This window comes from Lepidochelys kempii, chromosome 9 (assembly GCF_965140285.1).
Source record: "Lepidochelys kempii isolate rLepKem1 chromosome 9, rLepKem1.hap1, whole genome shotgun sequence".
NCBI lineage: Eukaryota > Metazoa > Chordata > Testudines > Cheloniidae > Lepidochelys > Lepidochelys kempii.
The window spans coordinates 83,751,849-83,775,837 of NC_136388.1; the positions used below are offsets into that span (position 1 = coordinate 83,751,849).

General features: G+C 41.6%; 2 protein-coding genes across 7 annotated transcripts in view; one reads left to right on the plus strand and one right to left on the minus strand.

The window, feature by feature from the left end:
• Positions 1-7,015: 7,015 nt before the first annotated feature.
• LOC140917743 (UDP-N-acetylglucosamine transferase subunit ALG13) lies at positions 7,016-16,922 on the minus strand. Of its 3 annotated transcripts, XR_012160966.2 has the most exons (5): positions 16,753-16,922; positions 16,256-16,418; positions 13,692-13,830; positions 11,840-11,933; positions 9,086-9,176 (listed from the first exon to the last, which is right to left on the minus strand). XR_012160966.2 is itself a non-coding variant. In XM_073361182.2 (4 exons), exons 1-4 carry the CDS (start codon positions 16,831-16,833, stop codon positions 9,065-9,067), a joined length of 495 nt encoding a protein of 164 aa, XP_073217283.1. In that variant the 5' UTR covers positions 16,834-16,920; the 3' UTR covers positions 7,016-9,064. The 3 variants fall into 3 exon arrangements, 2 of the variants coding, with proteins under 2 accessions (XP_073217283.1, XP_073217284.1); XM_073361182.2 differs by lacking the exon at positions 11,840-11,933 and having other exon boundaries at positions 7,016-9,176; positions 16,753-16,920; XM_073361183.2 differs by lacking the exon at positions 11,840-11,933 and having other exon boundaries at positions 9,069-9,176; positions 13,696-13,830.
• DCX (doublecortin) overlaps positions 16,694-23,989 on the plus strand; it is a 195,659-nt gene continuing 188,363 nt past the window's right edge. For 3 of the 4 annotated variants that reach the window (XM_073361173.2, XM_073361177.2, XM_073361174.2), the window contains exons 1-2: positions 16,695-18,264; positions 22,186-22,334. The gene's annotated coding sequence lies outside the window, so the exon portion shown is untranslated. Of the gene's footprint in view, positions 18,265-22,185; positions 22,335-23,989 lie in introns of all 4 variants that reach the window. The other variant, XM_073361180.2, reaches the window with a different exon arrangement.

The following is a 23,989-nucleotide window of genomic DNA, read 5'->3' on the forward strand; positions in this document are numbered from 1 at the left end:
CGCCTCCCGGGCGCACGGGGCTGCGCGTGGCGTCGCTCGCTGGGAGCCCAGCTGCAGGCAATGAGCCCGGGCTGCCCATGCTTCCGCGCCTCTTCTGGTGATCGGCCCTGGTCTCGTGCCTCATATAGCCAAGCGAGCCGGCCCTGGGGAATCAATCGGTGCCTGAAGCCCCAAGGAGCAAAGTGTAAAAGTTACAGAACAGGCGTCCCGAAGTGTCCGGGCCTGGGGACTGCTCCCTTCTCCTCTTCCCCGTGGGGCTACGACAGACACAACATCCCAAGGGAGGGAGAGCAATCACAAGTGTTTAACAACCGAACTAGCCCCCCAGGGCAGGCTTAGAATCCACAGCCCCACAAAGACTCGCTGTTGATTCTGGCTGGTGGTCCTGGGTCGCCTTAAATGTGTTTCCATATAGCTGTTTCTGCTCCAAGGGTTGTTATTAGTAGCGAGTGAAGTATTATTTTATATGCCTCTCATAGAAGATAATTTTGGACTGATTTGCTTATGTGGTCTAGCTTGTCTGTTGTAATGCATCAAAATGTAATAGTTTAAAATACAGAGAAAGTTAAAAACTTTATTTCCTTAGAATGCCACTCTTAGTTGCTCTAGTTTGCTTTTCACTGGTTATATTACCCTTTGTGTGTCCTTCTCCCTCCCCTCCCCCCCTTTTATATTCAGATTTGGGTGGTTTCTTAGCAGGTGTAAAGGCTTTTCTACTCCTTTTCAAAAACAGGTGCCTAATACACAGAGCTGGTGACAATTAAGTTCTAATGAACCAATGAGGCATCAGAGAGGAGAACATGAACATTTATGTGTTTTACTAGAGTCCTTTAGATGTAGTGTAAGTTAGTAATAAACATTTGTCTTTCTTGTTTTCTATTTGTAAGCCCCAATCCTGCAAATCATTGAGCTCAGTGGGACTGTTCCCATGTAAAATTACTCATATGCAGGTTCAGAGTCCATGTGTGTATCTGTTTTTTTTCCCCCTGTAAAATTGATTGTTCTTTGACTAAAAGATCAATAAAATACTGACAACAGATGCTCTCTAGTTCTTCATCCCACCCTAGGAAGAGAAGGGATTTCTTGTTAGGCTGAGTTCATATTATTTAGAGCTTTTTTTCTGCTGTGCTTATATATGACTATAAATAGCATGTTGCAAATTAGGGGTTAATTCCTTTGGTCCCTACTGCAGCCAAAACTGCTAAGTAGTTTCATAGGGACTCTAGGCCCAACTCCTGCAATACCTAGTTCACAAAGTGGTAAATATTAACCAAGCCGTGTTGTCTTTGCCAACTTAGAAAGTGAAAATCTCAGTGAGGAAAATTTGGGGGATTAGAAAAATTAATTTGTGCTATTGGACAGCAGATAAACTGTTTATGAAGACAGCTGTCATTTGTGTTTCTCAGGTGTTACTAAGGGGTGTAATTAGACATCAAACATGTACATGCAGAACTTTAAAAAAAAACGTATTTTAGGCAAAACACTATTTAAAGGAGTGACATTTAATACCAATTGCACAATTACATGATTATTTAGTAGTAGAAACAAAATATTCTATGTGAATATTGTCAAGGCTCACAACTCTTCCAATTAAACCTGCCCCATTTTTTAAGTATCTGCTTGACATTTACAGGACAAAATACTGGTAGAGTAGTATCGTGTAATTGATGGGTGGTATTACCAATCCCTCTCCCCTACCTTTGGGGAAAAACCCTCTCAAAGCCCTCTTGCTGGCATTTTTGTCTTTCTTACTCTCTTTTTCCATGCTCCTGTAAGTGCCTATGGCGAGAGTGCTGACGACTTCTATTTATTTGCAGAACAAATACTGCAGGGGCAGTGGAAGTGCAAACCTCACACCACACTAACAATGTACCTTCACCAGATGGAACGTTAATCTGCATACCTATTCTATCCTTGGTCTCCCTGTTGATACTACCAATTTGAATGAGATTTTTAATATGTTCTATGAGGGCCCCTCTTCCTGTTGTGGACTAAAACACCCCTTTGCAATGGAGACATCTCAGGAAGAGTGAGATTCATTCAGTTCTTCTTCACACAGTGCAGTCAACTTGTGGAACTCCTTGCCTGAGGAGGTTGTGAAGGCTAGGACTATAACAGGGTTTAAAAGAGAACTAGATAAATTCATGGAGGTTAAGTCCATTAATGGCCATTAGCCAGGATGGGTAAGGAATGGTGTCCCTAGCCTCTGTTTGTCAGAGGATGGAGATGGATGGCAGGAGAGAGATCACTTGATCTTTACCTGTTAGGTTCACACCCTCTGGGACACCTGGCATTGGCCACTGTTGGCAGATAGGATACTGGGCTGGATGAACCTTCGATCTGACACAGTATGGTCATTCTTATTCTTATGTTCTTATTTGAAGAGAAAGGGTAGAGTAGGAACTGTAATAGTTTTGCTGACTGATGACTGTTAGATGGGCTGATTTTGCCAGCTATTCCACAGAGGCATACGGAGCTAGCCCCCTGGGAGCAGCTTGCAGGATGGAATCTTGGTTTGGTTATTTTCTTTGTAATTATTTTTGTATTGTGCTTTTAATTGTTGTCACGGTCACCTGGAGCCTGGATGGGCACGCTTTTATTTTGCTGGTTTTGTTTTTCTTTAAATTAAAGTAAATAATTTCAAATAACCCTCTTTGAAACTTTTGTTTACTATTGATTTGGGCTGGATTTGAACTGGCAAAGTAAATGCACTTCCAGAGCCCACAAGTCATATGATTCCCCCTAAATGTAGAGGCCTCTGACGGTTTACTAGAAAACAGGACAAAAAGATGACCAGAATACTACAACGAGAAAACAAACCAGTCCTTTTACCTAAAAAAATGAAAAACATTAATATTACTGTAAAAACTTATCAAAGACTGTTCCTTTAACTAAAAATGATGAAAATGCTATGTCCTGGAATGGAAATACTAGTGCTTAGAAATGGCTAGAGTGTCTGATTAATAAAAGAGAAATGGCGACTCGTACAGAGATTCATATAATAGGAAATCAGAAGGTTACAGGTGTTTATTTGATCCAGGATGAAATACGAACAGTGTCCGAGCAGTCAAAGACCTGAACAATTTTTGGGGAATAGGTACTGAAAACATTGTAAAGCACATAATTTCATTTTCTATAAAGTGTTAATAATCTGAAATCTTTTCCGTCTCCATCCCAACCTAAAGCTCAGGTCAGAGCAAGGAGGATAATATCTGAGATATTAGAATGATATACAAACAGTATTTTTCTTTTTCATGACATTTGAACAATTAAGTAATAACTAGAGCTAGTCTGGAGTTTTCCAACTGAATATTTTTCACGAAACTCTGTGGGAAAGGGTTGGTATTGACAAATTTCCCAATTTGAATTTTTTATTTTAAAAAATGTTTTGAAATGGTCAAAATGTTGTTTCAAGATTTTCAAAACAAAAAGTTTCATTTTTGGTTTGAAACAACTTTTTGTTTTGAAAATTTCTGTTAATTTATAATCTCCAAAAAGAAAGGCTAAAAAAGGTTGAAATAAAAATACAAAGTTTTGGAATTATCAAAAGGAAACATTTCATTTTACCTAATCCAAAAAAACCCAATTCAGGTTCAGTTCATAAAAATATGAGATTTATAATTTGTCACTATTTGTGGTAGGATAAATTTCAAAATCATTAAAACTTTCATGGGATAGGAAAACCATTTTCCACCTAGCTCTAAAAATAAGATAGCCTACTTCATGTGTCTACCCCTACCAGCTGGCCACAGTGACTGTACAGTCTGTTAACTTCTAACCCAGGTTTTCACTGCAGTTAACAAATCAAATTAGTCTAACTCAGATGAGAGCAGTCAAACTATGAAATAACATTCAGATTGTAGTGATTGGATTGCCCGCTGAGTTGTGTTCACTTGAACTCTAGATTATAACCCTTGACAGGCCAGCCAAATCAAGTTAAAGAACTACCATGCTTGAGTTCATAGTTTTTGTGTATGGATGGGATTTGATCTGGGGGCAACACTCAAGTTATAACGGAGGTTAACTCTGCAGTGAAGCCAAGTCCCTAGACTAAAGGCAGCCTGCCTTAGTACAAGTGATAGATTCTTTTAGTGCTGGGTTTGATCACATCTAACAATTTTGGTGTCTGGATATGTGACCAAGAGTTTAACACAACTGTTTAGCCCTGGTTAAAATTATTTTAAAATAGAGCTTATTTTAAATTAAACCTTTTTTTAAAAAAAACAACAAAGTGCTGTTCTCTCTCCATAGACATTAAAGAACCAATCACACTACTTGAAATAATAGTGATTTTTCCTGGTGTGCTTGGACTAAAATTTCCATCCACAGCTGTTGTGCACTGTGTGGTATACTAGTTGGTTATCACACTCCCACCTTCGAGGATGCTGCATTTCATTGGTGCTATGTGTGCATATGTATACATATATACTGAGCCTCTCAAAACAATGTTTTCTTTATTTGATATAGGTGTCCTTTCTGTTCTCAGTTAGGTGAAATTATTGGCACTTTTACATTTCAACCTGCATGAACTCTGACACGGACTTGCAGCTATATAAATAAATCAAACCTGGAGTCCGAAAAATATTTAGCCTATGTCTGGAGTAGAAAAACAGGAGTTTAGGATTGACCATGACCACCTAACACATATAAGCAGACCTTGCCCTGTCTACACTAGGTGAAAACTCCTGTATAATATTGTATTTTTAAAAATGTGTTTGTGAACATGATTTAAAACACAACCTATTCACCTTGCCTGGACAGGTCTACAATGTTGTAAGAACCTCCGATTGAATAGTCTATATTTTCCAAAATTCTGCCAAACAAAAGTGTATTTAACCAATAATAAGTTCTGTTTGTTGTGTGAATGTTTATTAATACCCACACCGCAAACATAATACATATAAACTAGGGCAGTCAATTAATCAGTTAACTCACGTGATTAACTCAAAAGGATTAATCATGATTAATCACACTTATAACAATAAAATACCAATTGAAATTTATTAAATATTTTGGATGCTTTTCTACATTTTCGATATTGATTTCAATTACAACACAGAATACAAAATGCACAGTGCTCACTTTATATTATTATTTTTGATTACAAATATATGCACTGTAAAAATGATAAGCAAAAGAAATAGTATTTTTCAGTTCACCTCATACAAGTACTGTAGTGCAATCTATCGTGAAACTGTAACTTGCAAATGCAGATTTTTTTGGTTACATAACTGCACTCAAAAACAAAACAGTGTAAAACTTTAGAACCTACAAGTCCACTCAGTCCTCCTACTTATTCCACCAATCGCTAAGACAAACAAGTTTGTTTACCTTGATAGGAAATACTGCTGCCTGCTTCTTATTTACAGTGTCACCTGCAAGTGAGAATAGGCGTTCGCATGGCACTTTTGTAGCTGGCGTTGCAACGTATTTACATGTCAGATATGCTAAACATTTGTATGCCCCTTCATGCTTCAGCCACCCTTGCAGAGGACATGCTTCCATGCCGATGATGCTCGCTAAAAAAATAATGCATCAATTAAATTTGTGACTGTACACTTTTGGGGGAGAATTGAATGTCTCCTGCTCTGTTTTACCTGCATTCTGCATATATTTCATGTTATAGCAGTCAGGGATGATGACCTAGCACATGTTCGTTATAAGAACACTTTCAGAGCAGATCTGACAAAACGCAAAGAAGGTACCGATGTGAGATTTCTAAAAATAGCTACAGCAGTCGACCCAATGTTTAGAATCTGGAGTGCTGTCCAAAATCTGAGAGGCACGAGGTGTGGAGCATGCTTTTAGAAGTCTTAAAAGAGCAACACTCTGATGCGGAAAATATAGAACCCAAATCACCAAAAAAGAAAATCATTCTGCTGCTGGTGGCATGACTCAGATGATGAAAATGAACATGCGTCAATCCGCACTGCTTTGGATCGTTATCAAGCAGAACCCATCATCAGCATCGAAGCATGTCCTCTGGAATGGTGGTTGAAGCATGAAGGGATATATGACTCTTTAGCGCATCTGGCATGTAAATATCTTGCAACTCCAGCTACTACAGTGCCATGTGAACGCCTGTTCTCACTTTCAGATGACACTGTAAACAAGAAGCAGGCAGCATTATCTTCTGCAAATTGTAACCAATCTTGTTTGTCTGAGTGATTGGCTGACCAAGAAGTAGGATTGAGTGGACTTGTAGGCTCTAAAGTTTTACGTTTGAGGGCAGGCTTTTTTGTACATAATTCTACATTTGTAAATTCAACTTTCATGATAAAGAGATTGCACTACAGTACTTGTATGAGGTGAATTGAAAAATACAATTTTTGTTTTTTACAGTGCAAATATTTATAATAAAAAATATAAAGTGAGCACTATACACTTTGTATTCTGTGTTGTAACTGAAATTAATATATATGAAAATTTAGTAAACATCCAAAAATATTTAAAACAAATGGTATTCTATTATTGTTTAACAGCGTGATTAATTTTTTTTAATCGCTTGACAGCCCTAATACAAACCTTACTTTACTGTATTTATTCACAAAAATTTACATCACAGACTCCTTGCCTTGCTTTTCTGATGCTATGACATGTAAAAAAAACCTCTCTGTTGAAATAAAGATATTAGCAGAAGACACATAATTGAAATAAAGAAATCTGAAATCTGTTGCAGAGAGTGTGTTCATACTTTTTTTAGGAAATTATAAAGTTGAGCCAATTTTCCTCTTTTCAGCTCTTAAGATGCCAAACAAAGTTTCTGTTCCGCTCTGTCCCTTTCACATATTTGTTGCATGTCCAAAATCACACAGCTAAATTTGGGAAAAAATATCAAAACAAATTATAAACTTTTAGGAGGCAGGGGCTGTCTTTTTATTAAGTATGTATGCTGCCTAGCTCAATAAGCATTCATGAAATAAAATTAATTTGTTTCCATCGTTTGTGGTCACATGTACTGTGACATTTGGAACCGCATCACTATCAGCTTTCAAATACAAACATTTAAAGAACATTTAGAGGAAGAGCACTTTAATTTAGACTTAGCTTGTATCCTACTTACAGGGATCAGAACCACACTAAAACATGGTTGTTGATATGGGTGTAACTAGAAGGGTGTGAGTCGGTGTGGACAGGGATTTTTTTTCCTCCTGAAAATTGTGCTAGCAAATTTTGTTGAAGACTAACTTTTTAGCAGTGTACCACTATGTTTGACTGTTTGCATAAAACAAAACTCAACCACACTGCAGTGATCTGGGAGAAGCAGTCAGAACTTCAATAACAGCTATGTATCAACATAAGTGTAACTAGTACAGGTCTGTTCCAAGTGTGGACCAGGCTATATTACAAAAGAAGCTGCTGTGGTGGAGGACCTGGTTTCACATTAATTTCCAATATGGTTAAAACACTATGTGGCCTTATAGATGGGATCAGACGATGCTGTTAGTACCTGACAGGGATTGGGGCTTTACCAAACTGTAGAATGGATTTAGTAATAGTTTTATTCACTTCACTACAACCAAAAGCTTGTTCTAAAAATAGCTTCTTTGGTTGGTTTTAGGACTGCATCTTCCTCCCCAGTTTTGTTCACTTCAGTAGGCTCCAAAACTGATTACACAGATCTTAATTATGTCATCTGACTTAAGCATTCAAGGTCAGCATCTGTATTAGAGTATTAATGGAAATCAGCCAAGGACATAAGTCTCTCCAAGTTCAGCTGAAAAGTCCTCCAAGATAAGTCTGTGATTTCCTTGATGGCAGCTGCAAAACCAGTTTTTTGGTTACAACTGACAAAGTTGTTACCTCCAGCCTGGTACTGCGCAACATAAACAGCATCCAAAACATCAAGATCTTTAGTGAACTTTCTCACATTTGCTGTGCCACCATCAGTTTGCATGAAGAATTTATGCACCATGATCTTTCTATAATGGAGCTTTAAATTGTGAATGACCCCTTCAACCATAGTCTGGTGTAGAGAAATTGTACTGGGCAGCAGAAAATTCAGTTTCACATTTGTAAATTCTGGAGTAGGGTGGGCTGAACAATTGAGAATCACTGCAATTTTCCTTTTCTTTTTCCCCATCTCTTTGTCAATGTTCATAAGCCATTCAGTGAATCTGATGGCAATCATTCATGCATTCCTGTTTGTTTTATAGATCATAGACAGGGAGGGGACACCAGGAAAACAACATGGCATTTTCCGGTTTTCAATCAGAAGAATTTTCATTTTATCTTTGCCAGTTTGGCTTGGACACAGAAGAACAGTGACTCTTTCCTTTGCTATTTGGCTGCTAATGATGACTTTTTAAAGGCCAGAATTTGGCCAAGATTGAGGGAAAGACATCTGTTGTCCAGTGCTTGAGTTGAGATACCAGTATCTCTCTCAACATGGCTCCATTTAAATGCAATGGTAGTTCATGCTTTCCGCCAGCAAAGCCACCTGTTGACTGGTTCAAAATTTTCAAGTCCCATTTCTGTTGCAATGTTTTGTGCTTTCCTGATCAGTAACTCACCTGTAATTGATATGTTCTGATGATGTGTATGAACAAACCAGTGCAGAAGTGCCTCCTCTACCCCCTTCTTTTTCTCCACCTGTTGCCATTTTTGATTGTAGTTTGAACCACTGTGCTACTCGTTTAGGATCTCTCTCTTTTTCTTTAAGATCTTACTCACAGTTGAGACCGAAAACGGCAAGAAAACATCTTTTTGTCTGTTAGCTGGATTTGCCATCTGCTTTATCAGCTGGACTTGTCTGCAAGAGTCAAGTTGTGGGTCTTTAGTTTCTGGCTCTCCTTGACTCTTTCTAGATAAGTCCTTTAGATATAGTTGTCAAACAAAAAATAACCCTATACCTCTACTGACACTGTGTTAACTGAAGCATGAAGCCAGTAGATTTTAAATTGGCATTAAATGGGAAAATATTTAATGTCAGCTGAAATTGAACAGGCATATTTACGTTCAGTTGATACAAAAAGTGTTGGTCCCAATAAGTAGATTTTCCTATTAAGGAAGTGACATTAGAAGAATTTGACCACATACTAACATTTTCATTTTTCTGGATTAGTTATTCAAATCCAATAACTCTATCCAAGAATGCAGCAAACTTTTCTGGCTGTCCAGGAGGAAAGGGTTTCAGTGTTGACAAATTGATTGACTTCAATGACTCCAAAAGGGTGCTATAAAAACAAAGCAAAAACAAAGGCAACATGAACGATTAAATACTACACATGGGGGTATTTTGTCTTTCACTATTTTTCTAATCTAGCCTTGAAGCATGCATGCACATGATTCCCTTTGGCATTAGATTAGCAACAAGAACACACATTAGAGGGAAAAGAGACACCACAGGTAGAAAGAGAATTAGCGTCATGAAACTGATACTATTTCAGCACGACTACTCCTGGGGGAATTTTGCACACTGCATGTGGGGGCGGGGGGGCGGGCACACAATTCATAGCTTCCGCAGATTTCTTGGCTCCCATGCAGAAAAATGAGGGAAGCAAAGAAATCTGTGGGGAACACATTTCCCTTCCTTGGCAGCCCGGAGAACATCTGCTGGGAGCAGTGGACAGCAGAGAGCAGATCACCGAGGCGGGGTGGTCGAGGGGGGAAGGAAGGGAAGGGAAGGAAGGCTGGACGTGTCTGTGGAGAGACAGTAAGGTGGTAGGGCTGGCCGCCTGCCTGCATGCAAATGAGTGAGAGAGACTCACTCTGTCCCTCTCCTCGCTATTGCTGCATCCTGGGCATAGGACTGTGTGAAGCTGGCTCTGTGCCTGAGGCAGAGCAGAAATGTAACAACTAAACAGGTTTCAGAGTAGCAGCCTTGTTAGTCTGTATTCGCAAAAAGAAAAGGAGGACTTGTGGCACCTTAGAGACTAAAAATTTATTTGAGCATAAGCTTTCGTGAGCTACAGCTCACTTCATTGGATGCATTCAGTGGAAAATACAGTGGGGGAGATTTATATACATAGAGAACATGAAACAATGGGTGTTACCATACACACTGTAACTAGAGTGATCACTTAAGGTGAGCTATTACCAGCAGGAGAGCGGGGGGGGGGAGGAGGAGGGAAGGAGCCTTTTGTAGTGATAATCAAGGTGGGCCATTTCTAGCAGTTGACAAGAACGTCTGAGGAACGGTGGGGGACAAAGCCCCTTGCCAACTGTGTCCACATATCTATTCAGGGGACATCATCATAGGGCCTAATCACATCAGCCACACTATCAGAGGCTCGTTCACCTGCACATCTACCAATGTGATATATGCCCTCATGTGCCAGCAATGCCCTTCTGCCATGTACATTGGTCAAACTGGACAGTCTCTACATAAAACAATAAATGGACACAAATCAGATGTCACGAATTATAACATTCAAAAACCAGTTGGAGAACACTTCAATCTCTCTGGTCACTCGATTACAGACCTAAAAGTCTTCAACAAAAAAACTTCAAAAACAGACTCCAATGAGAGACTGCTGAATTGGAATCAATTTGCAAACTGGATACAATTAACTTAGGCTTGAATAGATACTGGGAGTGGATGGGTCATTACACGAAGTAAAACTATTTCCCCATGTTTATCCCCCTTCCCCTTCCTCAGACGTTCTTGTCAACTGCTGGAAATGGCCCACCTTGATTATCACTACAAAAGGTGCCCCCCCCCACCCCCGCTGGTAATAGCTCACCTTAAGTGATCACTCTGGTTACAGTGTGTATGGTAACACCCATTGTTTCATGTTCTCTGTGTATATAAATCTCCCCACTGTATTTTCCACTGAATGCATCTGATGAAGTGAGCTGTAGCTCACGAAAGCTTATGCTCAAATAAATTTGTTAGACTAAGGTGCCACAAGTCCTCCTTTTCTTTTAACTAAACAGGCAGGCTGCTAATGGTTCCATTGTTAGTTAATTGTTCCCATTTTCCTCAATTAAGGCTCCTTTACCTTGCCATAGTGGTATAAAAGGAGCCTTATTGTAAATGACAGTAAGGGAATCCTCAGCTAGGAAGGTCTGTATGGGCTTTCTCGCTTTTTCTTCTGTGCCAGAGAGGCACAATGGGGTCAGATTACAGCTCAGGATCTATTTTAATTATCCATTTAAAATAAATGCAGGACAATGACTAACAAAACTGTATGACTTTCATGTGTGAAACTCTGAGTGATTTAAAGCGGCAGTCTACTTTACAGTACACCAAACACCAAAATAAAAGTAATGTAATCTAAATGAAAATCCAGGATTATAACTGGAATGCAGGGTCTTGGTTACCAAGAATTCATAACATAAATTTCATGTGTTTAGAAAATGCTGAACAATTATTTTGATTTTTTTTCTATGGTATAAATAAAGTACCAAAATAAATGAAACTGGTGTGATTATATTGCATTATTTTGACAAATAAAATATCCAGAATTTTGGATTTTTTGTTACAGAATTCCCCCAGGAGTAACATGACTAATGGTTTTTCCTTTCAATGTGGAGCCAGATTCAGAGTGGGTTAGGTGCTGTCCTTCAGATCCCTTCTCAAAATTCTTCTTCCACTAAATGTTTTCACTTGGTTATTTTTGTGTCTCATGATAGCAGTTTTAAATTTAGCAAAACATAAGAAATTACCATGATAATCCAATGTTCCCAAACATGAATCATAAAACACATAACATGTACCCTAAAGCTTTCCCACTGTCCCTTCTTAATTTTTCCTGAATGATTTTTCACTTATGAAGGACAATAATATTCATTGTGTTATCTGTGTTTATATTAAGTTTAAGATTCTTGAGAGGGAACTTCATCTTATTTTATTCATTAATAGTACCGTGCACATATAAGTAATAAGATTACTTACATTTAAGACACTTGTGAATGCATTTCACATTATCCAATCTGTATCCTGTTTTTACCTTCCTAAGATCTCCTGACTACAGACATCCACACAGAGTCTTGACCAGGTGTTAGAATTAAGTTGACAGCAGGAGCAATCAGTGTGCAAGACAAGAGAGCTTGTGTCAGATCTAAATGATTATTCCACAACTCTGCCTCTGGGTAGGATAGTGGTTGATCAACCCAAATTTCTGATGTTGTTTTAAGGTTGTATTAAACATGAAGGCCTAAATAATTTCAAACAGTAGCTTCTGAAGAGACAGGGCCTTTTATTAATTTACCTTACTATCATAAATATAAAGGGAAGGGTAAACCCCTTTGAAATCCCTCCTGGCCAGGGGAAAGCTCCTCTCACCTGTAAAGGGTTAAGAAGCTAAAGGTAACCTCGCTGGCACCTGACCAAAATGACCAATGAGGAGACAAGATACTTTCAAAAGCTGGGAGGAGGGAGAGAGACAAAGGGTCTGTGTGTCTGTCTATATTCTGTCTTTGCTGGGGATAGACCAGGAATGGAGTCTTAGAACTTTTAGTAAGTAATCTAGCTAGGTATGGGTTAGATTATGATTTCTTTAAATGGCTGAGAAAAGAACTGTGCTGAATAGAATAACTATTTCTGTCTATCTTTTTTGTAACTTAAGGTTTTGCCTAGAGGGGTCTCTATGTTTTTGAATCTAATTACTCTGTAAGGTATCTACCATCCTGATTTTACAGGGGGGATTTCTTTATTTCTATTTACTTCTATTTTTATTAAAAGTCTTCTTGTAAGAAAACTGAATGCTTTTTCATTGTTCTCAGATCCAAGGGTTTGGGTCTGTGGTCACCTATGCAATTTGGTGAGGCTTTTTATCCAACATTTCCCAGGAAAGGGGGGTGCAAGTGTTGGGAGGATTATTCATTGCCCTTAAGATCCAAGGGTCTGGGTCTGTAGTCACCTAGGCAAATTGGTCAGGCTTTTTACCAAACCTGGTCTAGGAAGTGGGGTGCAAGGTTTTTGGGAAGTATTTTGGGGGGGAAAGACGCATCCAAACAGCTCTTCCCCAGTAACCAGTATTAGTTTGGTGGTGGTAGCGGCCAATCCAAGGACAAAGGGTGGAATATTTTGTACCTTAAGGAAGTTTTGACCTAAGCTGGTAAAGATAAGCTTAGGAGGTTTTTCATGCAGGTCCCCACATCTGTACCCTAGAGTTCAGAGTGGGGGAGGAACCTTGACACTTACAAAGTATGTTACTTAGATCTATTGGCCAGTGCTGCTTTCTACCAACTTCAGAGGTTTGGATTTGTATGGGTGTTTTTTTTCCCCCTGAACAGTCTGAATAACTGCAACTCAAATGCCCTCACTTTTGCTCTGTTTAGAGTGTTTGTCATTTAATTGGAATCAGTAGTGCCCTATAAAATAACCTTGGAACCAGATTTTCAAGGATTTGGTGAAAGTAGCACCAAGCATAACTCTAGTAGTAATCTACCCTGGCAACAATATGTAGCAGTGGTAGACTAGCTCTGGAGGGATCAAGTTACTGTCTGTTTGCGGAAGAGTTACTGACTTTTGCCTTTGATGTACAGTTGCAGAGAAGAGATTCTCCCCTCCCATAAATCTGTGTGTTGTAAGTAATACTGTAAAATAAAACTGTAAAAACTATGCATAGCACAATGGGCTCCTAGGCCATGACTAGGGCTCCTATGCACTACCTTAACACTCATAATGATAATACTTGTTCAGTCAGGATGGCTGCTATCAATTTCTTCTAAGGGAACAAAGTGAGAACAGTTGGCTGTACCCCTAGAAAGAGGCACAAATGATATGAAAATATGTTCCATACCTACAAGTGCAGTAGAAGAGGTGTCCATCTTTGTATAGTTGCCTGGCTAATTCTAGCTGATGATTGTTCATCAGCTTTTCATTTACAACCACCAAGAGTGGTTTTCCTTTTTCCAGTGTCTCCAAACAAGTGCCTGCACCTACAGAAGAAACCAGTAATATGAACAGTATTTGCACATGTGCAGCCAAGTTTCACCTTACACTCTTGCAGTAAAAACCAATTAACCCTGAAGTATTTACTCACGCCAAACTCCTATTATACTGAATGATTCCACTGACATTTGGTTTGAATGGGAGTTTTGACAAAAAGGTTACAAAATTTAAACTGGTGACTGTCACGGAGCCATAGGATTGGTGCTGTGCCTCCAGCTTTGGAAAACTCTCTAGGAGGAACACCATCAGTGTGCCTGTGCCCCATTGGGTCTCACTCTTCCCGCACAGCGTCGGCCTTGGGACCTCACCACCTCCGTCGATTCGACCTCTGGGCTCCAGCTCTCCCGTTTCACGCGGTGAGCTCTGTTCAGTGAGTCCAAATGAGCTAGACTCCTTGTCATAAATATAAAGGGAAGGGTAAACCCCTTTGAAATCCCTCCTGGCCAGGGGAAAGCTCCTCTCACCTGTAAAGGGTTAAGAAGCTAAAGGTAACCTCACTGGCACCTGTCCAAAATGACCAATGAGACGACAAGATACTTTCAAAAGCTGGGAGGAGGGAGAGAAACAAAGGGTCTGTGTCTGTCTATATGCTGGTCTTTACCGGGGATAGACCAGGAATGGAGTCTTAGAACTTTTAGTAAGTAATCTAGCTAGGTATGTGTTAGATTATGATTTCTTTAAATGGCTGAGAAAAGAATTGTGCTGAATAGAATAACTATTTCTGTCTGTGTATCTTTTTTGTAACTTAAGGTTTTGCCTAGAGGGGTTCTCTATGTTTTTGAATCTAATTACCCTGTAAGATATCTACCATCCTGATTTTACAGGGGGGATTTCTTTATTTCTATTTACTTCTATTTTTTATTAAAAGTCTTCTTGTAAAAAACTGAATGCTTCTTCATTGTTCTCAGATCCAAGGGTTTGGGTCTGTGGTCACCTATGCAAATTGGTGAGGCTTTTTAACCAACATTTCCCAGGAAAGGGGGGGTGCAAGTGTTGGGAGGATTGTTCATTGTTCTTAAGATCCAAGGGTCTGGGTCTGTAGTCACCTAGGCAAATTGGTGAGGCTTTTTACCAAACCTTGTCCAGGAAGTGGGGTGCAAGGTTTTGGGAAGTATTTTGGGGGGAAGGACGCATCCAAACAGCTCTTCCCCAGTAACCAGTATTAGTTTGGTGGTGGTAGCGGCCAGTCCAAGGACAACGGGTGGAATATTTTGTACCTTGGGGAAGTTTTGACCTAAGCTGGTAAAGATAAGCTTAGGAGGTTTTTCATGCAGGTCCCCACATCTGTACCCTAGAGTTCAGAGTGGGGGAGGAACCTTGACACTCCTACTAGGGACTTGTCCACTCTTTGGGAATTAATGCACCTCACCAAGCATTTGCAGACACACTCAAACTGCATTGTCAAAACATTAGGGTTTATTAGTCAACTGGAATACAGCATAGGAAGTTTTTAGGGCAGCATAGGGAACTGAAGGTTAAACGATAGAGAATTCTGGCTAACTCCCAGAGTCCAGACCAGCTGTAGTGACCCACAGGGTTCAAGCTCTCTCTCTCTGACCTCCTTAGAGCTAGCCTACCTGGCAATGCTAAAGTGCTGCCCTGGCCGTGCTTTAACATGGCTTGTGCGGTCACAGCACAGCCCTGGGAGAGAGCTCTCCCAGTGCTCTAAAAAACCCACCGGCACGAGGGGCCCGGCTCCCAGTGTTGGTGCACTGTCTACACTGGCGCTTTACAGCGCTGAAACTTGCTGCGCTCAGTGGGGTGTCTTTTTCACACCCCTGAGCGAGAAAGATGCAGCACTGTAAATTGCCAGCGTAGACAAGCCCCCAGTCAGTTCCCAGGTGAGAGAGGTCTCCTTTCAGCCGCCAGTTCTTATCCCCCACCTCACGGCTTTGCCATCCTTTGTCCTTGAGCTGGTATGTTGCTGAGAGGTGCGGAAATCTCTCTCCTTCTGGGTCACTGGCTGCTAGTTGTCGCTATCCTGGTGACTGGATTTGCCACTATCGTCTCAAATCCTCCATTGACAGGAGGTCAGCCTCTGCCAGTCCTTTTCCAATACCCCTTGACGCTCAGACAGCGAGGTGACATTCATACGGATGCCCCTTAGCCTGCCCTGAGAGCAAACAGCCCTTTCCCACCCCTTGGGTAACAAGGCAGCATACAGGGGAAACCCGGGCACGCACCGGAGTCATGAAACGAGGACAGAAAATCCCCACTTCAGCACAGGGACAACGCTACAAGCTCTAAAACGTGCCAGTGGCCCCTCAGGCGATGCCAGTTTGCCTGGCCCCCGCCCTAGAGCAACGACAGCGCCTCAGATCAGCGGGGCTGCCCTGCCCCGGCTCGCAGGAGGCAGGCTCTCGGCAGCCGCCCGCGGAGCTCACCTCCCTGCGCCAGGCGCCGCCGCCTTACCTGCGTGGCTGATCACCAGATCCGCCTTCTCAAGGTCCTCAGCCAGCGACTCCTTGAACCGGAACACGTCCAGTGTAAACGCCGCCGTGCGGAACGGGGCCGGGGCCGCCGCCCCTCTGCCAACCTGCAGGACGAGTCTGCCGTAGCCGAGGCTCCGCAAGACCTACAGCGGGTCGGGTGGGGGGCATGTTACCGCGGCGACGAGAGGGCTGGGGTGGGCCGCCCCGCGGGGCCAGCCCCGCTTCTCCCCTCGCGCGCGCGAGCCGGCTCCTGACGGGCGCGGCGCCGGCTGAGGGGAACCGACCGCCCCGCGCGGGAGCCAGCCCCGCGGCCCAGCAGACGCTCCCACCCCGCGGGCAGGGAGCAGCCGGGGCGGCTGGGGGCCTGCGGCGCGAGCGGGGGCCGGGGCGGGGCAGGCAGGCAGGAAGCCGGGAGCCGCGGCAGGCCCTGGGTTGCACTAGGCCCCGCCGCCTGTAGGAAGGGCGCCGCGGCCTCACCTGGAGCGTCTCCGGGGTGGTCACCGCGGCGATCAGCTCCTCGAAGCTGGTCGTCCCCACGGTGACAAAGGCCGATTTCATGGCCAGCCGCTTCGCCTGGGCCGGGCCGGGGGCGGCCAAGCGGCGTCTCTCCCGGACAGCCGGGATGCGAGCGGCCGCCAGGGGGCGCGCTCGGTTCAGCGAAGCCGGGCCTGTCCCGAGCGGCGAGCCCCACGCTGGGCGAGCGGCCCAGGGGGCAGCGTCACCCCAGTGACATATGGTGTGTGTGGGGGGGGTGTCTATCACACAAATGTTACCCACGGACAGACGCACCCACATGGCCCCCAGAGTAACCCCTGCCCATCCCCTGTGAACCCCGAAATAAAGGTAACCAAAGCAATCCTCAGCCTGCCCTCAGAGCCAGGTGTTCCTTTACTGCTAAGCACAAAGGTGCTATTTGGTGGTGTTTTTACCCAGCAGTGGGGAGATGCTTTCCCTCAGAGACAGGAGCTAGGCTGGGGCCTGGAGAACGGACAAGGAGCTAGCATGCAACGATCTAAGTTTACACCTAGTCTGCTATTTTCATTTTTGTTACTTATTTTTATCACAAGAATTCCTGACCAACTGTGGCTTACATAGCTTAGATAAAGAGCAGAGATTTTCCTCTATGCCATGCTCCAGTGCCCTCAATGTCAATGAAACAAACCACCCTGGAAAGACCAGAAATGGGGAATACCCACACATTCCCAAACAAAACTGTGGTTAATGGAGACCTGGCAAAGACTTATCTCTTCCTGTGTGCTTTAAGAGCCCAACTACACTCTTATACATGGTTTTCATTTTATACATGGTTTAATTTTAACTTTTCAAAGATTTTAGCAAACATCCAAAAATTTCACAAAATTAGTGTTTCCGATTCATTTCACTGTGCAGAAATGGGAGACAGAAACAAAGTCCAGACAACTCAAATTTGGATAATTAGCCTTCAGATAATCATGGTTTATTTGTAGGTGTTACTGCAGCACCTACCGCTGTGACATCTGGCATAATAACTGTAAAACCTACTCCTTTGCCATGATTAAAACACAGTCCATTTTTGCAACTTTTTTTGTCCCTGCAGAGTTAACTCAGGCTCTTAATCAGCTGTTGCCCATAATCTCGCCCTCAAGCCCTCCCTGCCACTGCTCCATCCATGCAGAACCCTCTGACCTGAGTTTAGTGATGCTTTAAACCCAGTTTAGCTGGGTGTTAGAGCTCAGGTGCCACTTTTACTCAGGCTGGTAACCCTCCCAGTTTATGATGCAGAAGTAGCCTACATCACCAAGTGCTAATAGACCTCCAATGCCTTCCCACAATACACTCCCCCCACCCCCACCCCTCCTTCCCATTGCCTAGAAGGACAGACAAGTTCTCTCACAATTTACTGGAAAGAGCAACTCAGCTTACTGCAGTACCAAGAACTATGGGATATGTCCCCCAAACTCCTGATGACCCATTGGTGAGTGCAGCACCAGTGAGGACACATTAGCTCAGGTATGTATGACTTCACTGTGTGGCTGCTCACATTTGAGTATATCTGCATGTTGCGCTGGGGGTGTGATTCCTAGCTTAAGGAGATGTACTTGTGCTAGCTCTCAGTGAACTAGTGTGCTAAGAACAGAACGTAGCCATAGGAGCATGAGCAGCAGGATGGGCTAGTCACCATAAGTACATACCTGGTTTCTCTGACAGGCATGGTTAGCCTTCATGCTGCCATAACTACACTCTTTAGTGCATTAGCTCGATCAGCACTAACACGAATATGTCTCCTCAAGCTGGAAATCACACCTCTAGCTTGAAGTATAGACACCCTTTAATTCTATTCCTCCTGTTCCCACCTGGAACTTGCTACTATCTACTTCTTGATTACTTTGTTTCTTTTAATTTCCTTCCCTGTTTTTTTCCTCCTGAGGTCCCATCTGACACCTGTCTCCCGTTGTCTCTCTTCAGAGCAAACCACCTGTTCTCTGTGGAGGAGCTACACTACCTCACTATTACAATTTCAGAATAGCAGCCTTGTTAGTCTGTATTCGCAAAAAGAAAAGGAGTACTTGTGGCACCTTAGAGACTAACAAATTTATTTGAGCGTAAGCTTTCGTGAGCTACAGCTCACTTCATCGATGCATCCGATGAAGTGAGCTGTAGCTCACGAAAGCTTACGCTCAAATAAATTTGTTAGTCTCTAAGGTGCCACAAGTACTCCTTTTCTTTTCACTATTACAATGTTTCTAAAGGAAAATGTGAACCACACACGTGGTTTGTTCAGATGTCATTCTCCTCCACCATCCAATCAGAAACTTGGGGGTGGAACTGTATACTAAAATAATAGTAATATTATATTTCCATGTACATTTATGAAAGGATGAGATTTTAATAGATACATTCTGGTGAGCATTGTTTTCTCAGGCTCCTCAAAACCAGGTGAATTCCTCCCTTCTCTGTCAGTGGATTAAAGAGTTTGGTGCAGTGACAGTTGTAAGAGCCCACGGGAACAAACCAACACAATAAAAGGCTGTTAGTGGAGCAGTTTCTGAGACTTGTTGTGTATGAAGAAAATCCAGGGTACCTAGAAGAGTAAGATAATACATATTAGAAGTGTAGTTTTAGCAGAGATAAGGAAGTTAAGTACAGATAGGAAAATAAGAAGGACTATAGTTTCCCTTGAGCAGCATTCACTGTCTTCCTTGACACCTACTCAGAGCAGAGGGTCTTGTCTAGAGGTCTCTGCTAGCTATCCTCTTCTGGTACCCTTTGAGTGAATCTGCAACTTTAGCCCTTTATATTTGTCCTAAGGCATTTATAATATGGCCAACCCTGTTAAAAATCATGAGTCAGGCCCCCCAAAATCATGATAGTGTCTTAAAAATCATAAGGTTGTTTTTTTAAAAAAAATAATACATTTTTGTTTTCTTTGTATAATGATTTTTGACCCTTCAAAGTGTTATTGGGCCACTTTTTCAAGCTCTTCTCTGAAAAAAAAATTTTTTAAATGAAAGCTGAGATTCTTTTGCAATGTCCTATTCCAGTAGTTGAAATACCAAATGTTGTGAGGCTTGCACTAAAACCACAAGAGTTGGCAACAGTGCCTTTAGTTGACCTCTGAGTCTTTCTAGCCCTTTCTCTCTTTTTTTTTTTTTTGCAACAGAAAAAAAAATATTTTTTTGCAACAGGAAATTATCGTTCCTCTGGGGCTTCACTCACTACCCTGAAGGTCAAATAAAGTAAAGCCTTTCACCAGTACCAAAACAGCACACACTTAAAACTATCATGGTATGGGAGACAGAAGGAAAAGAGACAAATGTGGTTTCAATTCTTAGTTTTATATTTTATTTAGAATCCTGTAAGCATAAATAACTCTGGCTCTGTATGTGGTCTTGCAGATAGAGAGCATTAACTAAAAATAAATCCCAGAAATTATGCATGTTCTCCTGGAAACCAGTGTCTGGTGACCCTTTGTTGACCTCCAAAAAATCCTGTGCACAAAGGAGACATAAAAGATTTTAAATGCTTCAGGTTACAGAAAGTGAACCTTTCAGGAGAGCCAAGAATGCACGTTACCTTGACATGTAACTCTGCAAAGAGCTTAAAAATGAACAGCAATGAGACAGCAAGCATTGCCTAGTAGACTGAGCACTAGGCTAGGATCCATTGTGCTCCTGAGTTTTAATCTTGCCTCTATCACTAACAGGCTATTGCACCTTGGGCAAACCATTTACCCTTTCTGTGTCTTCACTTGTAAAATGGGATTACTTCTATTTACCTATGTATGTTTGCCAGGGGGGAGGTGTGAGGATTAACAAATCAAAGGGAAATTGAATAATTTTAAAACAAACATTCTCTTTAAGTTGCAAATTGTAATTTTAAAAGGAAGAATAATTGTAAAAGGGTTTTTCTGTCTCTCTCCCCCCACATGTTTAGAAGGGCCTCTTGAAAGGTTTGTGATTATTATCACCAGACCTGGTCAGAGCTACCCATCTGCTTTTCTCTCTGAGCACTCTCCTGCCTTCAGTTTCAGCTTTGCCTCCTCCCTTTTACTGTCCTCTTGCAAGGCCTGTGGAAAAGCATGTCTCCTGATGGCCTACAGAATACAGTCCTATGAGAACCAAGAGACAGGGGATTAGAGAGGTCCTGTTGGGATGGGAGATCAGTCCATGTGACACACTTTTTCCTACAAAGTGACCCACAGTACAGAACAGCAGGTAAACTTGTGTGCCACTGTGCTTTACATTGTCACAGGGTGACAGCCTGACTGGCCCTTTTCCCACCTGTGACTCGTCTGCCTCCCCAAGTGGGGGAAATTAGAGTAGCTCTATGACAGGGAGGTCATATGGGTAAATTAGTCTAGGCCTGGTAATAAAAGGGAAGCTTCTAAAAAGGGAGATGAGGCCTGTTTTGCTCTTCTAGTCTAGGCTAGATGGGATACAGTTGAAAGGGTCTAGCTTGGATGGAGCTGAGTAAAGGCTGCAGCTGGCCTGAATGATCAGTACAGAGCCTAGAAGGAGAGCTGTGGCATTTCTGACCTAAGAAGGGAAAAACCTTTGCAAGTTAACAGTGCAGATCCTAGGAGGAGGGTTGTGGGATCCTGGGAACAAGGACTGGACTAGAGGAGTGAAGGAGCAGTTTGATTTGCTGTTAGAGACTTAATAAATAAAATCCTACAAAGCAGAAATTTAGTTTACAGCATTCTGGTCTGTGAGTGACTTCTTACAAGGGCCCCAGAGACAGTTAAAGCCAGTACCTGAAGGGCCATGTTGTACCGCAAGGGGGTGCTCTGAAAGGACTATCTTACACATACGGTATATGGGTAGGGCTTCTATTATATCTGCTTCCACTATAGTATATGCTTTAGAAATCACTCCCTTGTAGTCTGCATTACTGCTCTGTGTAGACAAGCCTTCGGTACAAGTAACCATTGCTGGTGTTTATTGGACAAACTCCAGTTTATTATTTTTTTAAGTGGGGGTGTTTTATTGGTTATAAAACCAATTATGGTTATAAAAATTGAAAATCAGAAGCCCTATATATGGGACCGTGCAAATCTGATACTGTTTTCCTATGGCAAGAGTGAGGTCATTGTGTTAGTGGAGGAAGTGCAATGGGACATACACAAAGTGCTGTCAAAGCACAAAGGAAACACTGATAAACAGAAGAAAAATATTTTTCCCCTCCATCTTTCAAATTATAGTCCTTTTAGGAGTTAACTTGTAACAATGTCCAAATGATCAGATTTAAATGAGATTTTCAAGATAACCACATCTCTTTACTGTTTATACAATACTGTACAGAGCATTAGATTTCCATATGTGCTAGCAGTCTCCTAATTAAAACCTTGCTGAAAAGCAGCAATATTGTCATATGAGCAGAACACGTGAATGTTTTCAAAAAGTTTTAGAGTATCTTAATTTTGTTTTGTAGGGCTCTGAAGAACAGCGCCCATGACGCAAACATCCCACTCTATGCACCCTGTTCCAGTATGAGCTGTCCTGATGATGCGTCAGTCACTGTAGTAAGCATGAGTTAGCACATAGAGTGCGAACAGAATACAGCTCGCATCTGAGAATGTGGTAAGATTTTTGTTTTCTCAACATTAAGTGGATCTGTGAGGTTTTCAATATCTTATTTTTATAGAGATTGAGCTTGTAACATTTATTATGTGTCAAATACCATTGAAGTCAATGGGACTACTTACATGAGCAAGGATAGCAGGATTGGGCTCAGGTCTTTTAGTGTATTAAGCAAGAGTATTTATGGAGAAAACTATAAATAATCATTTTAAAACTATGGTGAAAATTCTGTTTATCCTATTTACATGGCAAGTCTACTGCTGAGAGGAGCAATATTAACTGAAAACTGAGTACAGTGGGGCTAGTCATATGCATAAGCTTTTGTAGGATGAGAACCCTGCCTGGCCCTTTAAAATTGCTCCTGTTAGGAGATTTCCTGCCTGTAGGATGACTTCCACTGAAGTTCCTGTAGCTATGACTCTTACTTCCTGCAGGGCAGGAGGAATTCTATCTACCTTAGGGTTTTATACTGCCGCCCATCGTTGTAGTATCAGAGTGCTTTCCACATAAAATCAGTGAAGTCCCTAATGGACTTCATGGAGTCTTTGGCATCTCTCCATTGTTGGGGGGACAAAACTCTTCTTGGGTAGTGGGTGTTTTTTTAATTTTTGGTTCAAACAAAAACCCTACATCTGATACATAAATACAAGTGTCCACCATTGTAGCACAGAATAATCCTTTACTGGCCACAGAAACTGAACCACAAATACACTGTCTTAAGCCTAATGCAATATACAGTAGTACATGTGAGAAAGAACTACCAAAAATAAGCAGTAATCCTATTTATTTCCTGAGTTAGTTAATATGACAAGGTCACACACAACAACTAGTGTTTTTTAGGAAGATGCACAAAAGATTTAGCAAATCTAATTATACAGCTGTTTGTCATGTTGATAGTTCATTAACAATGATAATTAATGCCCCATTGCTTTAATTTAGCACAAGCCAAACTGCAAATTGTTTAAGTTAAATAAAGCAGACTGTACTGATTAATGGATATTTAGAAAGGTTGTGTTTGAATTTAGTAGATATTATGATGTGATACAATATTGGCATGGATGTGTGGAAGCCAGAGTTTAGGTTGAATGTTAATATTCTGGATTTACACAGGTGTGATTGAGATCAGATTCTGCATTGGAGTCAGTAAGTCTCTAAATCTTTTTGAGAATACGTAAGTGATATTTTTAAAAAACAAAACAAAAACAAGCTTTCAATATAATATTCTAATAGTTGTGAAATACCATGTAAAGTTAGGTGGGGGAAAAGCCTTTTCTAAAATAAAGGTACAGACATGAAGCCACTCCAATACATTAGTAAGCAGAAGCCTCCTCAGACTTCATATCAGCAGATTAAAATGCATATTCAGAAAAACTGAGAGGTTTTCACTAGTCTCAGTCTGTCTGTTATTCAGATGGGTGGTAGTGCTGAGGTTTGACGTACATGCTGATAGTGTTGTGGGAATGAATACAGGCCTCCTTCCTTATTATCAAAGATTGCTTTGGCCATTTGTGTGTCTGTGTCCCAAAAAGCTAGAGTATGCTCCTCCATTTTATGCTGTATTCTAAAACCTACTGAATGATACCTGTCAGTGTTCTATATTTGGCTTGAATTGTGACTCCCCTAGGGCTTCTCAGGAGTGTGCCATGTTAAGTAAC

Coding starts and splice junctions, on each gene's coding strand:
- LOC140917743 (XM_073361182.2), bottom strand. CDS start 16,833: ATGAAATCGGCCTTTGTCACCGTGGGGACGACCAGCTTCGAGGAGCTG. Junction 13,831..16,255: donor TCTGGTGATCAGCCACGCAG/GTAAGGCGGCGG, acceptor TTTCTTCTGTAG/GTGCAGGCACTTGTTTGGAG. Junction 9,177..13,691: donor CTCTTCTACTGCACTTGTAG/GTATGGAACATA, acceptor TTGTTTTTATAG/CACCCTTTTGGAGTCATTGA.